The following is a 17,224-nucleotide window of genomic DNA, read 5'->3' on the forward strand; positions in this document are numbered from 1 at the left end:
AGCCCTGGGGGACTCCACTAGTGACCGGCCTCCAGCCAGATTTGACTCCATTCACCACAACTCTCTGGGCCCGGCCATCCAGCCAGTTTCTAACCCAGCGAAGCGTACGCCAGTCCAAGCCCCGAGCAGCTTGGTTAGTTAGCTTAGTTTAGCTAACTGCCATGAAGGCAGAGCCACCAGCACTCGAATAACGAATCTCAGATGGCTCCGCGAGTCTGCTTTTGTTAAAAGCAAGCCATTTTTGCAGTGCTGCTGAAACTTTTTTTCCTTAAGCTTGGTTTCCTGCCTTATGAAGATGTTTTTACCATATTGACAAATCTTACTCACAGTAGTGCTGGCAGGCAGTGTAGAGAGTCAGGGTGAGGGTGCTGTGGTACTATTGCACCCCAGTATAACGAGGCCATTAGGAACAAATTTCTGGGAAGATTCAACCCCTTTCCTCCCCCTTACCCCCAAATCAGGTGTCTTTTTCCTTAATAATTAGTGTCATGCATGGTTATTTTTTAAAAGAGTTTGTTTTGCATGCAAGACTAGAACCAGCCTGGTTTGTATACCTGGACCCAAAGTGTCATTAAATTAAATGAATATTTTGACCATGGGGTGTGAGGCATGATCGATTTGTCAGTATAGTGTTTTTTGTTGTTGTTTTTTTTCTTTTAACTGGGATATTCTTTATGACAAAATACTGAAATGTGTGTTCGAGAAAGCCTTCAGTGATGGATAGTAACTTCTTTCTTTATGTTCATGTAAGTGCTTACATCTATGTTGCACATTTTTCCCTACCCAGCAGTGCTATTTTTTCATGTTAAGATTTCTTTAACACAGAATCATAGCAGAGGCTCTTAAAAAAATAAAAACTCGATGAGTAAAACAGGCCAGCCTATGAATTCTGACTTCGTAGCTCTTTTCAAGACATGGTTATTGATACCACCCAGTGAAGCCGTCCTTTGATCAGCAGTTGCATGAGCTCTGCAGTGCAAGGTTTCTTTCCAAAGTACCCGGTGGTTTTCCTCTCTATTTATGAGAAAGTAAAGGTTTTTTTATTACTGCCACTTCATGCAGTAATGTGACACTGGATCTGAAGAAGCACAACAATTTGGCATTGCTAATAATACAAGAAATGTCGTCACTAAAAGGTGTGTGTGTATATGTGTATATATATATATATATGCTGTTTGTACTTTTGTAAAATCCTCAGGATTTCTGTAGAGACTTCAGAGGTTGGCATATTGCAAACTTTTTCTGATACAGATTGATAAATGTTTTAAATGATTTATCCTGTATGATCCTTAGAAACCATTCCTCCCTTGGGGAGGGAGAGAGGTCTTTCTCCACTAATACTACTGTAGCACTGAGCTCTGTCTTTCATACATTTCCAGTGTTTTGCCTGGTCAGAGATGATGGAAGACACAAGTTTTTGCCCATTTCCATCTGTCAGCTGTTTTGCAGCTTCAAAAAAAAAAAGCCAATATGTATTTAGCTGCTTTATTCTTCTCTTTATTTTTGATTCCCGCTTGCCTGCATACATTGCAAGCTCTTTACAAAGTCAACTTTTATTCCATTTAAGGTTTTGGCACTCAGGTGTTGTATACTGTAAAGTTCATCTTTTTGCCTGGCTTTCAGGGTCTGGGAGAGTGTTTTGAGCTGTTATGCGCTAAAGTTTTAATTTTTTCCATGCTGAAACTCTCCATAAATAGTTGGTACGCTCAAGAATGTAACTTATCCTGCACGCAGATGGTGGCAGAGCTCCACTCGGCACAACGCCAGCCAACAGGATCCTTCACAAACGCATCCAAACAGCAGCGTTCGGGGCTGCAGGGAAGAACTTGAGGACTTGCAACTGGGAAGGGTGGAGCGTTTTAAAGCTGGTGGCTTACTTTCTGCTTCTGGCTTCGGCATTTTTAAGAACTTTTTTCAAAGCAACTCAAAGCTGCCTTGTCCCCAGAATGATTGTTGCAATAGTGTATAAATCCAAGTCCACTTCAAACAGGGAGTACATCAGCATTTTTCTCTTAAAAGACCCACATAGTGGCAAAAAAGCTCACTCCATAACCAAAACGTTACTCTCAACTGGAGATCATAACCTCTTTTCTTGCTGTGGCATGAGCAAACTGCCTGGAGCTTTGTGAGCGAGCCGAGCATCGCTCGAGCTTTGGGACTGGTCTCGGGGTGTGCGGCCGCGCTAGCGGTGCCCGTTCCAGCTGTCAGACGTTCCAGCTAAGGCTTCAGTGCTGTGTCCCCGCTGCCAAGTTCGAGGTAACTCAAAACAGCTTCGCAGTATAAACACGTCTGAGGTCCAGCATAAGGCTTGGTGTTTTATATAGGTTTTCAAGAAGTCTCCTATACTTCTGAATTTGTTTCTTTTAAACCAAGCAATGGAAAACGTGATTTTTTTTTTTTTTTCTGAAATGAGGGATTTTATTGCATTGTTTTTCTCAGATGAGTTCCTCTTAAAGGAGTGAATTCCTGACCTGCATTTTATTTAATAAGCAAGACCTTTTAGCAAGGGGTGTTTTTTTCCCTTCTTGTTAAACTTTTGAAGTAGAAAAGGCATGAAGCCTACTTCTTATGCCTTGGTTGAGAAGTTACTGTTGCTTAGAGGTTGCAGAATTAAAACTAGCAACATACAGGTTTGCTTCAGGAATAAAAATCTTGAAGGTGGCTTCAAGGTGGCTTTCACCTAACCTATAGATCAGGCTTCCAGGTTAGATGTAGACGGACAAGAGTTCGTAAGCAATCAGAAATCCCGTCTTGGACTAAAAGAAGCACTTTGGAAGTGAGCTGTTTGGGGCAGAAGCAATGTGACAACATCGTTTTTCTATACTTTTTTAATTTCTGCTCTCTGTACTTCGAATTCCAAGCAGAAAATTTGCTTTCAAAAGTATTCAGCTGGACAGCTTAATAATACATAGATTTTGAGAGGCCACTGGTAAGTAAAGATTTTGTCCGCAGGCAATATGCAAGGCTGGGAGATTTGTGACTGTTCGATTCTGTATCTAAACCTTTAAAATAGTTTCAAGGAGTTATTTTTTTATAACTGAACTCTGTGGTGCTGTTTACTGCTAGAAGTGTTTGATGTTGTTAGTCTTTGTCTTCAGGTAATGTTAATTTGCCTGAATTTAGTTGTTAGCACAAAATTTCCTTTTTTTAACTTTTGCTTTCAGAGTGAGTTGTTATATTAAAAAAAAAATCAACAGATTGAGTTGTCTGCAAAAACCCAAGTAAGGTATAATTATTTGTTTGTTGTGCTCTCTGCTTCGGGGAGGGATCATACCTGAAGCTTGGGGGAATCGAAAGGCACCTCGGAGGTCGTCTTCCCATGGAAATCCACCTTACTGAGTTTTGACTTACAGCTTTACCATCTGACCTTGTTGGATCTACTTCTCATCCTGAATGCTGCCCTCACACTGAATGTTCTCTTAAACTCGACAAAGCTACAGGGGAATTGTGCGGAAGCTATTTCAGAGGTTTCTACCTGAGTTTTCAGCTTCTCATCGCTCTTGGCTGCTGCACCTACGGAGTGACCTGTGAGCATGGCCTCATTGCTGCAATGCAAAATGCAGGATTTTGCATTCCTGGGGCAGAATTATAGGTGTGAATTTCTCCTCTAGCCCTTTTCAGAGGCTGCTTTAACTCCTGGTTCAGATGAGAGCTGTGTCCGTACCTCTTAACCCTTGGTGGCAAGATCTATCGCCATCTTTCACAATCAGCTCTCAGTCCATTGCTACCAACCACGAACGTGCTGCTGTTGTTCACACACCTTTCAGAGCAGGCACAGAGCAAGAACTCCTGGGAAGGAGCATGCAGCAGCCGACCCCAAAATCTGGTGACCAGAGGGAGGTTACAAGGCTGCGAGTTCTTGCCTCTGCTTTCCTGTGGCCTTACACCACCGCTGGTGCCTTCACAACCTGAGAGGTTCACCATCACCACAGCCTTACCTTTGCTGTTACTTCAGGTACTCCCTTTTATTGCCATAGCTCTGGAACCAAGAGCTGGGACTCTTTTATTTCATTTTATTTGTTTTGTCCTGCACAATTGCTGCAATAGCCTTGAGTTATGGTATCGCTCTTCTCTTGCGTGACCATTGCTGCCCTCAGTGTGTGGACGGGGTGCAGAGTGGATGTGGCAGAGGGCTATGGGAACAGATGATCTTTAGTTTTAAGGTATTTACACAACACTCAGGCTGAGTTTTTTTTCTGGCCCAGCCCCAGGTTCCTTGTGGCATTTGGTAGTGTGTTACTGTAATGAGTATGTGTGCAGGGCCTGAACTGAGATTGCTGTTCCAATTACGGGACTTCCCAGAACATTGTTTGCTAGTGCACTTTAAATTTAGATGTGCATCGCTATTCAACACCTGGCTGTTTATTGAACAAATACTTCCCGTTTGTCAGATTTGTGTGGTAATTTTTCTGATGCAGAGAAATGGGGGACTAAATCTTAAGTGCTGTTTTTAATTTAGAGGCAGCTAGGCCCGTGTTTGCTCTGCACAGCAATCTCAGAGCTCGCATGGGGAGACAAAGCGTATATAATTGGCATTTCTGAGCCAACTGCTGACTGCAGCCAATTAGCTGAAAAGTGACAATTTGTGACTACTGCAGTAAGGCGGCACAGTATTGGAATATAAATCGATTTTCATCGTGGTATAAGTTCAGAAGTGAACTAGTTTTTATATTTGCACAATATCAAATGTTTGTGCCATAAAGCTCAATGGCTTAGTTAGTATTGCAGCATGTGAAGAATAAGTCATTTATCTCTTTCATTGGCTTTCCACATAGGGGCAACGTGGTTCACAGTAGAAGGTGTGAAAATCAAATTTTAGTGGAAATTTTATTTTTATTTGTTGTAGAATATAAATCTGAGCATATGAACCTCTTCAGCTGCACCACATTTGCCAGAAGTTTTTCTACTACGAGGTATCAAAGCAGCAATCTGAGTGTGCTTGGTTGCAGATTGTTTTTTGAGCTTCTGATGAGCAACGGGTAATGCCTTTAATGCAAGCAGGAACAGATCAATTTGGACTTAAGTCTGGGACCTCTCTGCTTTCTGTGATCTGCCTCTCTGGGATTTTTAGCTATCAGATCAGCTGTGGATACTTATCCCTTACTCAAATTTGTCAGCTTTCAGGTGAGCATCTCTGCTCCCCATTATGGGCACCCAAACACCACAAGAGTTCGTGCTTGGAGAGTGTCCAAAGGAGGCCTACAAAGATGGTGAAGAGGGTCTAGAGGGGAAGACGTGTGAGGAGCAGCTGAGGTGCCTTGGTTTGTTCAGCCCCGAGCAGAGCAGGCCGAGGGGAGGCCTCATGGCGGCCTGCAGCTCCCTCACGAGGGGAGCGGAGGGGCAGGCGCTGAGCTCTGCTCTCTGGGGACAGCGACAGGACCCGAGGGAACGGCATGGAGCTGGGACAGGGGAGGGTCAGGCTGGGGGTTAGGGAAAGGTTCTGCACCCAGAGGTGGTCGGGCACTGGGACAGGCTGCCCAGGGCAGTGGTCACAGCACTGAGCTGGCTGGAGATCAAAAAGTGTTTGGACAACACTCTCAGACACATGGTCTGGTTTTGGGGTGGTGCTGTGCATAGCCAGGAGTTGGACTTGATACTTATGGGTCACTTCCAACTCAGGTTATTCTATGATTCTCTCAAGCTTGCGGTGCCACTTTTCTTATGCTTCAGTGTGCTTTCTTTGTGGGCAATCTTTCCCTGGGGAAGAGTTTTGCCAGAGAGAAGCCAAGTGGTTCGTGTAAGCCTGACTCCCAGATTTGAGTCCTTCCATTCAGTGAAGTTCTCCCATCATTTTCATTGAATTATCTAAGCTTTTAACACTGGAACATGCCAACCTAGTTTCTTGAAGTCTCTCCGTGCTTCTTGATACTGGAAGCAGAAGATTTAATTAATCAGTAACCACTTTCTTTTTGTTGCTCTACATTTGATCCAATTTCTGTGTACCTTACCACAAGAGCAGCTGCATTCAGTCCAGCAGTGTGTTGTGATATTCAGTGCCTTAAATGTGAGCAGGTAGTGCCAAGAGGATGGCAGGTAGGACCTCTAAGAGGCCCCATGCCCTTCTGGAGCAGTTGGAGGCCAGGTGAGATGTCTTAGGGGCAGCTGGATGTCAATGGCTTACCCCTGCATAGCAGTGAACAGAGCTCCTGGTGCATCAATGAAACCAAGGGCAGGGATGCACTGTGGAGTTAGAAACCACCTAAATGTTGGGGTCTACAAAATAGATATTTCTGCTTATGTTAGGTGTTTTAAGATCCCATTGTAGATGGAGTCATAGTCCGAAGTTCTGGAATTGTTCAGGGGATCATGCAGTAGACACCTCCACTTGCCTGCTGAAGAGGGGATCGCTTAGATTCAGTTGACTGGAGATGTGAAGTTTCTGTTGGCTATAAAGGAACGATAGGCACATACCTCAGTGTTCCTCTACTCAGGTGTCGTAATCTGTGGCTGAAACCCATAAATCTCATCCGCAGAAGTGAAGAGAAGCTTTCCTCTGAAATGTTGCACTGGGGACTTACGTAGATGAGAAGATTTGAGAGCCACCTGCCTGCAAGTTGTCACCTTGCCCTGCTCATCCTTCGATGAGCTGGGTCAGCTCAAAAGTCTCAGCAGAAAGCTCCCCATTCCTAACGTTAGCTCTGTGCTGTCGTTTGCCTCATTAAAGGTGTTGACAGAGCATGTGAGACGGCAGCAGCATGCGGCAGAACTGGGACCGCCATTTAGGTGGTGGAGCTGGGCTGTTAAATTGGCTTGGTTTTTCTCAAAACCTCACCACCGACTCTGTTGGAGTTGGCTCGCTGCTCCTGTCCAGCAAAAAGTACCAAGAACAATAAGGGTTTTTTGCCATGTGTTCCCTAGGGCACGTTGTATTTGTATTTTTAAAGAGAACTGCAACTCACAGCAATGTTTCTCTTGAGCAAAAGAGCCCTCTTTCTCCCCCATCATTATCATAAAGGGCAAAATGAGCGTTTGGATGACTTTGGCATCACTCAAGAATACTGAAACAAAAAACCACCACCATTTGGTTTTCAGCTGGTCCTCTGACAGTAGTGCAGGCACTCGGCATTCAGGCCACGGCTTCCTCTTACTGTTGACTGTATTCTCCAAGGTCAGATTGAATCCTTGCCTCTAACGATAAAAATAAAAAAAAAGCGTGTGGAAATGCTGAGGAAGAAATAGGGGAAGACGTACATAAATGTCATATACAGCTTGTTTGGCTGTTGGTTTTATCTCTCTGGAAACCCTTGGGTTTCCCAGCCCTTTCAGCCTTCTCTACTGCTTTTTTTGTTTCTTAACTTTGGCGCTGCGGCTATGTTTGAGTAGAAAGCAAAGCAGCCTGAAATCTCTGGATTTCCGTGGTTTTCAGTACTGTGTGATCCTATAGGCTTTGACAACGCGAGTGCTGTAGTGTTCTCCCACCTACTAGGTTAGGTTAATGGATCTAGCAGTAGGGATCCTTTAAAAAACCTTTTGAATTCACAACGAGCACCAAACTCCAGTAGACAGCTTCACACTGTGCCTTCTCTGCTGTACTTCTCTGGTTTCATAAATTAATTAGGCTTTATTTTTTCCTCTCCTTTACAAATACTTTCCTGGGAGGGTGTCCTGTTCAAAACATCCTTTCCAGTTCCACTTTTTCTCATCCCTAATATGAAGTAGGGTTGAAAAGAAAGGCAGCACTGTTGTGAGTCTACTCACTTCATGCAGAAGTGGAAAAAGGCAAAAATACGTCATGTAAATAATCCTGAATTGTTAGCAGGGAAAAGAGAACTTGCAGAAATAATGTTTTCTGTGTTCATTCATGTTCTCTCAAGCACTTAGGTACCCAAAATGATCTGAATTATGCTACAAGAATGCCATACTGGAAATGTTTTTCAGTACATTAGCAGTTCTTCGGACTGGTACTCCTCGTCTGGACAAGTTGTGTATAATATAAGAAATGATTTGCATCTGGGGGGCAGATTTGCCTTGTCTCCATTGTAGCTTGATTCTACTGTAGCATGTAGCATCTGTAGCATGATTCTACTTCTATTTGTTTAAAATAAGCAGTAATTTCTCACAAAAGTGAAAGGAGTTATTTTGTGATGATTTATCTGTAATTCTTTTCACTACAGGTAAGTGAGAGGAGTACTCAAATGTATTTCTTGCTATAATAAAACAAATATTTTTACAGGTTCTCATTAGTTTGGTAATAATTTTTCTTAGTGGTATATGAAATCCAAGTACTTCTTCATGATTTCAAAGTATTTGTAAATCAAAGAAAGGAGGCTTAAATAACGTTAGATATGGTTGGACTTGCAGGCTTAAAGTGAACTTGTTTCAAAATAAAAAGTAGACTAAGAGTTAGCTAGACTCCCCCCACCCCTTTTTTTAAAAAAAGAAAAAAAAACCAAAACTATAAAAGCATTCTCTCCAAGCTTTTCTGAAGTTTATTTTCACGGGGAGCACTAACTGTGTTACTAATGCAAACCAATTCCTCGTATGCAATCATCCCAATTTGTTTGTCAAACTCTATCAATCCCGGGCTGTAGTTTCACTCCAGAAGTATGAGGTTGAGATACCAGCTGTTACTGCAATGCCAATTGGGTTCAAATTGCTTTTCCTTTACACAGACTGTGTTCTGGCCAAGCACTTTGCTGTAATTCCTTTGAAATAGGTATGTACTAATTTCCAGAGTGCCGCAGTTTTTAGATGACGTTGGTTGGTAGAAATAGACAAAACTCCTTCTTGGCTTCCTATTCAGTGTTAATCAAATGATAAAGAAAGTAAAGCTCTTAATTTGCAGATTTGTCAGTCCATATAGCTAGCTCCTTGTATTCATGTGGAAAGTAGCCACATTTCTATGATGACGATGTGGCATTAGAAAAATCACGATAATGATTTTAAAGCTGGTATGCCTTTTCAGGTACCTTTCCAGATCATATAAATATAAGCTTTATAGTATTCTCTGGAATTAACATAATCAATAGATTTCTGGACTAATTTGATCTTCACTATTTAAGGATACTGTATTATTTCAAAGAAGGGTCTTTGAAGGCCACGTCTGTGATGGAGGTGGCGATCCTGACTTGGTGGCGGCGCTGAAGTTCTGCTCTGTGCCTGGGGGAGGCTCTCCAGACCTCCTTTGTGAACTGCCGTGCTTTCCTGCACTTACACTGCTTCTCCCTTTGGTACAGAATTAGTTTTTGAAAATGGACAAATGAATCTTCTACTGTCGTCTAAACTTAATTAAAAATCCATACTGCTAAGAAATTTGTGCCGTATTTTCCCTATATTCAGAATGAACAGTTTAGTTATAATGACTATTTCTAACCAAACTTTCTGTGTAACTGAATTAATTAAGTCCTAGGAACAGATTATATTAGGGGAAATTAAGCTTTAAGTAAGCAAACCATTAACAATTATGATACTAAATTGCCCGTGACACAGATTGGTCAGGTTTAATAGCATAAAGTGTTTTCAGCTTGTGGGAAGTAAATTGCAGAAACCAACCTAGGCGTTCTTTAAATCTGTGCGTGGTGTACAGATCCTCAGATGGTCTTTGCAAAAGAAGAGCTCCAACAGGTAGGCAAAAGAAACACCATGGATAAAGCATGTACAGTGCTTCTCCATGAAACAAATCCAGGTCTTCCTTCTCTGTTTGCTTCCTATGCTTATGCTGCCATAAAATGGGGAACCCTTTTCTGGTAACAGCGTAGAGTTGAGTTCCCAACCTCGTTAAGTAGCACAATGTAGTTTGAATTGCACTTAAGCTTTTTAGTCTTCTGTAGAATCTGTCCTGTTTTAAAATAAGCATATACTTGTTTCTTCACATTGTGGTTGGAGCAAGCTTTGGTTTCCATTGCAGAAACAGGTCCTAAGTGGTCATCGTCAGAGAGCACGCTCGTTAACGATTCCTTTTGTACTTTTAAGTTTCTTTTTCTAAGACAAGCTGTTTAAATACAAGCTGTTGATACACAGAATGGTCTTTCTTTGGAAATGCTTCTTTGCCTGTCTGTCAACATCATAGTTATTCTCAGCCCCTATTTCTATATGCTGGAAATATTACGTGTTTGTATTTTGGGATGTGGTATTTTAGTAAGAAATATCTTTGCCTTGAAGAAATGCCAGGATAGTTATGCAAACACAAAACCACCTCGGTTACCATACTCAGCTGTTAACATAAAGAGTGAAATCATGCTCACCTTCCTTTTTCTAATCGGAAAGTATTGGAAGCACTTTATAAGGAAAAAAAAAAAAAGCAACAAACTGTTTTCTTGCCTTTTGTAGGCAGTAGTATTGAGATCGCAAGCATCTGGTCTGCAGGTTTTAAGTTAGCTTTCCAGCAGAACAGAAGTTATGCACTGCAAAGGAGCTTTCAACTTAAGAGTATTTCAGTATATTTATGAGAAAATGATTTTGGTCAGCTTCTGTACCAAGACGCAATGGGTATTTGAAGCAAACATGATAATAGAAGGTGTTATTGAGCAACAGAAATCCAAGCAATAACTCGTTTTGCATATATTCATGATTTTTAGAAGGTGACTATTGCTGGGAGGAGAGATTTATGCTAATAATACCGTATCATGCAGTTTATTAAGAAAGAAAAAAAAAAGAAGATGCCTTAAGTGAATTTACTATCCATTAAAAGCTTTTGTAACTGAAATGCAGATTTCAGTTTGGGTTTGAAATAAATTCAGATACTTCATGAAAGAGTTAATTTCCTGTTGTGGTGCTGAGATTGATAGGCAGAGGAAATAGGAGGTACCTGGAAAGACCTTCTGATTCCTAATATTGCAGAAGTTGCCTTTCTGTTGGCTTGCCTCCCCTCTGCTTTGTTATTTTTAACCAGGCTCCCTAATCTTTCCTTTTGCCTCTAACCACCTCCCAATTTCCTTTTCGCTTCTTCCCTCTGTTTTTTGTCCAAAATACTCAGTTGTTTTTCACTTTTCTTTGCAGTTTGAGTGGATTGCAGGGAAGTGAGTTAAGATGAATGCCATAGCTGTTTTTACAGTATCTATTATCTTCTGTATTTCATGCGTTTTTGCTGCTCTGGGTGTAAGTTATTTATTCAAGGAGATTTTGGTGTAAGAATATTGTTTTGGATATAGGGGCATGATTTTTGAACTTCATATAATGCTGTGCTTTGGATTGCTGTGGATACAACAAATACTGTTCTATTTTAGCTCTTTAAAACTTTCATGTTGTAATTTTTTTGGACTGGTGTTTTCTCCAAGGTGGTTAACATGCACTGAAGACTATTCCTTGAACGTTGCTGGGGGAGAGAGATGTTACTTGTTCAGGTGGTGGTTTTATTTTTGGGGCGGGTATATATGATTTAAAATAACGTGAAGTAGTAATTTGCTTTCTTTTCCCTCAGAATATTTCAGTGCTTGTTCAAAACAGTGTTCGAAATGTTAATTAACCTAAATAAAGAACATATTTCATTGTAATTTTTTATCCCAGCACAAGTGCATGTTAAATATGTTTACTTTTCAGTAACTAATAGAAAGCATTTGCTTTTCTTTTGCAGATTGCGTTCTCACAACACAGCAACTTTATGGACCTGGTACAGTTCTTTGTGACATTTTTCAGGTACTTTTCGTTTAAGACACCTAAATGTTTCTTTTTCAGGAAAGATCTTTGGTTTTTGTTTTTCAGTATAGTGTTTTTTTGTTGTTTTTCTTTTTTTAATTAAACATCCTGCTTACATGACAGCCTAGAAAATGGAAATTCCTGCTACGTTTAAAGCATTTAATTAGGAATTATGTTCAGAAAATTGTCTGCCCATCTTTACAGATGCATCTTGTCTTGTGCTTGTAAAGAAAGGGAGGTTAGAGGAAGGTGGGAGGCTTTCTGAATTGCAGAAGCTATTTTCAAAATGGTGTAAGGACACCTTTTAAGTCCCTACATTATACGAATCCGAAGTGATTTAGAGAAATTGTAGATATTCACACATCGTCAGGCACAACATATAAATTAAAGAAGCGATTTTGCAAAAAGTTAGACGTGGACTAATTTCAGACTCTATAGGTAGCACCTTTTGATTTCAAACTGAACTCGGAGAAGTATGCTTGTATTTAGCTTAACGTAATTTTAACACAGTTGAAGCCAAACACCCTTCTGTCACTCATGAACCGCTTGGTAAAGTTCATTTCTCAGTGTGAAGTAAATTGATGATTCTGTAGGAGTGAAACCCGCAGAAGTAATTTTAGTTCTTGTTTCCTCTTCCATCCTCCAAAACAGTATATCCCTAACAAAGAGGTTAAATGTCCCCTGAAGCACAGCAAGCCGTCTCTTTAAGGTTTCATAATCCGATGTGTTAGTCTCTGTTTTAGGAACTGTTACTACTCCGGAAATATAAAGCAATTATTGCTCCGCAAGTATAAAAATAATAATTGATCAATAAGGAGGACTCCCACAGGAGAGATAGACATGTCTATTTAGTCTAGATCTTACAAACTGTTTGGAACTAGGCAATATCATGCCCATTTTGAAGTGAGCGATGTGAATAATATCTTGCTTTAGATTCCATGCTAAATTTAATTAAAGCAAGGAGCTCCAGATGGGTCCTTCAGACAAGTAGTTTGTATCAAATGTTTTCATCTAGTATGCAGCTTTTACAGCGTGGAGTGTGCTTTTAATACAATCCCAGGTAAACACGGGGTTTGAGCTGCCACCTTGCTTGCATTGATATGCAATAAATGTTTACTCCTGGATCAGACTTAAGGGCTTGTTCTGCTGAATCCATTGCAGTCAAGGTCTCTCCTAAAAATCTTTGTGGCAGGCTAATTACTTACAAGGAGAACTAATAGCTAAGCAGTTGGTTGTTCAGTTCCTTTTTAATGGCACATGATTGATCCATGCTTTACAAACTAGTCATTAGTTCTTTATAGACCCAGGTCCACCTGCTTATGAGAGTTTGAAGCTCTTCACTGTGAACAATTCCTCCGGTTCTATTATTAGAAGAGAACCACAGTTTGAAGTAGAAGATAGACGCGTTAAATATCTCAGTTAGCACACGCAGTTGAAAATACAGAAGTTAGGTAAACCGCAGATAGTCAGCAGTGATTTTTCCTTCCCTCTTCCACTGCTATCACATGGATCTCCTTGAGAAGTAATGTTGCAGTGTTACTTAGCTAACATCTTCACATCCCAGAGAAGTAAGAATGTGTGTATTAGGGAGAAGACAGTTTACTGGTGTTTTCCAGCCACACATTTATAATACATGAGAAACTCTTTGATTCTTCAGTTGTAACTACTGCTAAGTTCCTCCCCCCGTATTTCATTTTACATTCACTCTAACTTGCTGAATAACCGGTGTAGTAGAACGGCATGATTCATCCCTGCTGTTTGGAGGGGAAATGATTGAAACTCTTGTATTTTTAATGCTCTAGGGTACATTTCATAATCACAGTTGAATCCAAGTTAAAGTATAAATAAGTAATATCTGATAGCCCCCTGTGATGCTAATGAGATAGAGGTGGCTGAAAATTCGCACGCTGAGTAGAGGCAATGAAAATGCTTTTTGCAAAGCCTAAAGAACGTTGGTATAACCACCTTTGAGATATAGATCACCTCTAATCTGGAAACTGGGTTACATACTGCTTCTCTGGATGCCATGGACACAAAACCAGACTTTGTTCTGTTAAATGAATGTTTAGAATGGCTTTGTTACCATGTTTAAGAGTATTGCCTCAGTTTGCCATTCTGCAAGTAGCATTTATGTAAATTTTCTGCAAGTAACATTTATGTAAATTTTCGTGTGCTGCTGCTGATGTGGCACATTTTCCATCTCACAGAAGCCACCCTAGATGCTTTGTTGTAACCCCATCCTAAACACGCTCTTCTGCTGTGCTGCCAGAAGGAACAGCTGTGCCTTGAGGTGCATGGGGAGCCATGCAGGGAAACGGGAGTTTTAGATTCTCTGTTTGCTGACATTTGTGATGATTCAGGCCATGCAAGTCCTTCCAGTAGGCACTGGAGTGCAAGCTACATTGCTTATCTCCAGCGCTGCTTAATTTATGGAGTATCAAAGGCTCTTGCAGAACCCTGACTTGCTGTGTGGCTCACAAAGTTACAGAGCAGCCAGGAACCTGGCAATGCTTTTAAATGGCATCATTTAAAAGTCAGTGTGGAGCAGGACAAAATGTGGCTGCTGGATTTGATTCCTTTTAAGAGCTGTGCTGCTCTGGGTCAGAGGAGGGTGTGCATCACGTTTAGAGGTGCTGGTACACTTCTGGGGCTCCTTCTGGAGTCAGTGTTCAGCTCTATGGCTGAATATTGCCATTATTTTATTTTGCAACACAATAATTTCTTATTTTATGTGAAGAAAATGTCAATGGATAAAGGTTGGGTAGAACAGTGAAGTTGCAGGGTCATGAATATCGTATTATAATTGGAGCTGTAGGAGAAATGATATTATAACCGTGGTTGACCTTTGTAAATCTAAATGAATTGCAAGCAAACGGTGTTTTTTTTCTGTTTCCTTCTCCCTGCTTTCCATAATACAGCTCTTTATTATAAAATTTCTACTGCTTTATTTCAACAGAAAGTTTGAGCTATTTTGACGGTCTCTAGTAAATGCTTGTGTTAGTATCAGTGCTTCTTCAACTTCCAAAAATCCCTGTATGCCATCACACCAATCTATAATACGGATTTTTCACCAGTGTATTTTTCACCAGTGTGCTTTTGTGTACAAAAGACGTCAGAATATCGGTGGCCTTCTAAAGTCACATTGCTGACCAGTGATCCTTTTTTTTCCTTTCTGTTTCTCTATTTTAAAAAACTGCTTCTGAATTTTTTCTGTGCTTCTGTGCTTTGTTGGCCGGTTCTGTAGAGACTTATCAGATAAATATTTAAGATTGATTTGAATGAAATGAGGATGGAGAGCGTGTGTAAGCACCAGAAGAAACAGCAGACAGGAGCAGAAAGCACGGCTTCTGTTCTAACTGGTGACAGATTTGGTTGTAAAGCAGCTGGGGATCACGCATGTAACCCCTGTGCATCACAGACAACTTGTCAGGAGGTGACCCTGTGCTTCAAAACCAGGGGTATTATTAGTGTAGCAGCCCTAAGAAACTCAAAGCAAGGAGACAGAGGCATTCACCAACTTGCCTAAAAGGTCTGAAGAGTGAAGTAAGCAAAACTTCAAGGCCAAACAGCCCTGCCAAAGAAGCAGTTGAGCCCTACGTGGTATAAAAGACCTGCGAACCAGGCTTGCTGCCTCCAGGAAAGACACCAGGAGAAACAGCAAGGACCTGCCAGCCAGCATCCCCTGTCCCTGTGTGGGACATAAGTGACGTTGGCCAGATCAGCAGGCCACATGCATCTGGCTGTTTTGGTTGTGAGAGCATGAGAGGGTATAATTGATTTTCTGTGGGGTTTTGTGAATTGTAATCACCTTACCCTTCCATAAGAGCCCACACTGGGCTTTGTTGCATTGATTTATGATCAATGTTCTGTATTGTGTTTCTGCTCTGTGTCCTCGTGCACAGTTCACCCTTTTTCTTGTCTGCTCTGTCCTTTCATATTTGTGCTTGAAACATCCTCCTTGGGGTGCTCACTGCTGCCTCCCTCCAGTCCTTTTGTAGTCTTACAACGAGTTAGAGGTAAGGATCTCTTTCACAAATGGAAGAAAGAAGTTCCAAGTTCTGTGTTTTCACGGTGTCACAGCATGACATGAGCACTTGTGGCCTGTACCGATGTCTGAATATCAAATTGTATAATTTTACTTCGGTGTGAATAATTGGACTTTGAAGTGTTCTTGGTCAGAAAAACTTCAGAGGGAGCAGTATTTGTCTCCATATGGCAGTCACGCAGGTGGGTTAAGGTGCTGTATATCATTTTTTCCAGCTGTAAACATTTGCCCAGTGTTTTTAATAAGCAGGAATGGCCTGCTGCAATAACTCAAACCTGGAGTCATGCTGCAGATATTTTATTTACTCTTTTTGCTTATTAAATAGTTTATTTCTGCAGCAGGAAGTGCCTAAAACACAGTCTGAATCACCTTTTATTTCATGTAAGGAAAAGGAAAAGATTGGGAAGATCTGAAAATTATTTCTAACGAGATGAGGAAAGCTAACAATTTTCCTTTCATAACTTTCTTCTTTCCCTGTTCTTTTCATCTCTCTTTGGTTAGTTCTCTGCCATGGTCACACCCAGATCAGCAGAGGGGCCATCAGGTCTCTCCTCCATTTATTACTCCCATTATTATAGGGCCTATTTACGCTTTTGGCCTCTACAGCCTCCTGCAGTGACACGTAGTGATTTGGGGTGTGATATAAGCACTCTGGGTTTTAAACCTGTTGATTCAGTGGGGTTTAGCTTATAGTTTTAGGACTTAATTTAGATTTGTGTTTGTGTTGTGTCCAAGCTCTTACTCTAGTCAGTGCAGGTGATAGACACCAAAGAACGGCTACCAGACATCGGTGTCTACTTCAGAGTGAGGCACATAGCTCTCAGCAGTCATTCATTTGGCTATTTCCAATGAGTTGAGCGAAGGAGATGACCAGGTCAGTTGACTATAGAACTGGGGAACTGAGACTGGAAGGAGTCGATAGGGCCAACGCCGTGCTTGGGCCCTGGTCCCTCTTGTACCTACAACCTGCTCGGACATCCCTGCCTTCAGAGTAGATTGTTCTCATACCTGAAATTAGTACAAGGAGAAAAATTTCAAAATAAGGGTCAAGAAAACATTATTTTCCACTCCAATTTCATCATGGCCCTCAGGATTTTTGGTGTGTTTACTTGAAACTCCAGCTTTTAGACTTGCACGATGACTTTTTCCCTTTAATTAAGAGTATGCCCTTAGTGAAAAAAGCGTGGAAGGGCTTGCAAATCTGAACCCTAAGAAGCTCAATAAAAAAAAAAATCAGGCATATATTGATACTTGCTTTCCAATAAGACCTCAAAACTGTAGTTAAACTGATCCCATGACAGTGGTAGCTGCCATGGTTTTTATAGGGTGTCAGGTTGGTTGTGGTAGAGCATATGTAGATTAAAAAAAATGGACGTGAAAGAAAAAATACCACCTGCTGCAAATAAATAAGGTGGGTTGTGGCTTGTTAAACCTTGGTGCTGTCTTCAGCAGAAAGATAATGTCGTTAGTCCCTAGATCGGGTCTGTTGGTTTGCTGTTGGCTGCAGATAGCTGCTTGGCAGAGGCCATCGGCGCAAACCCTGTGCGTGCAGTAATAAGAGGCATTCAGCCAGGCTGGTCTCGCCTAGCATCATTATATGGTCAA

At 41.2% G+C, this 17,224-nt stretch overlaps 1 protein-coding gene across 1 annotated transcript in view; it reads left to right on the plus strand.

Annotated features, from left to right (window-relative positions):
• The window catches only part of ATRN (attractin), a 151,017-nt gene that overhangs the window by 95,574 nt on the left and 38,219 nt on the right, over positions 1-17,224 (plus strand). The window contains exon 25 of the mRNA XM_083834774.1: positions 11,513-11,574. Coding sequence (XP_083690900.1) covers positions 11,513-11,574 — 62 coding nt within the window. The remainder of the gene's footprint in view (positions 1-11,512; positions 11,575-17,224) is intronic.

The sequence above is a fragment of the Anser anser genome (genome assembly GCF_964211835.1).
Source record: "Anser anser genome assembly, chromosome: 4".
Classification (NCBI taxonomy): Eukaryota; Metazoa; Chordata; class Aves; order Anseriformes; family Anatidae; genus Anser; species Anser anser.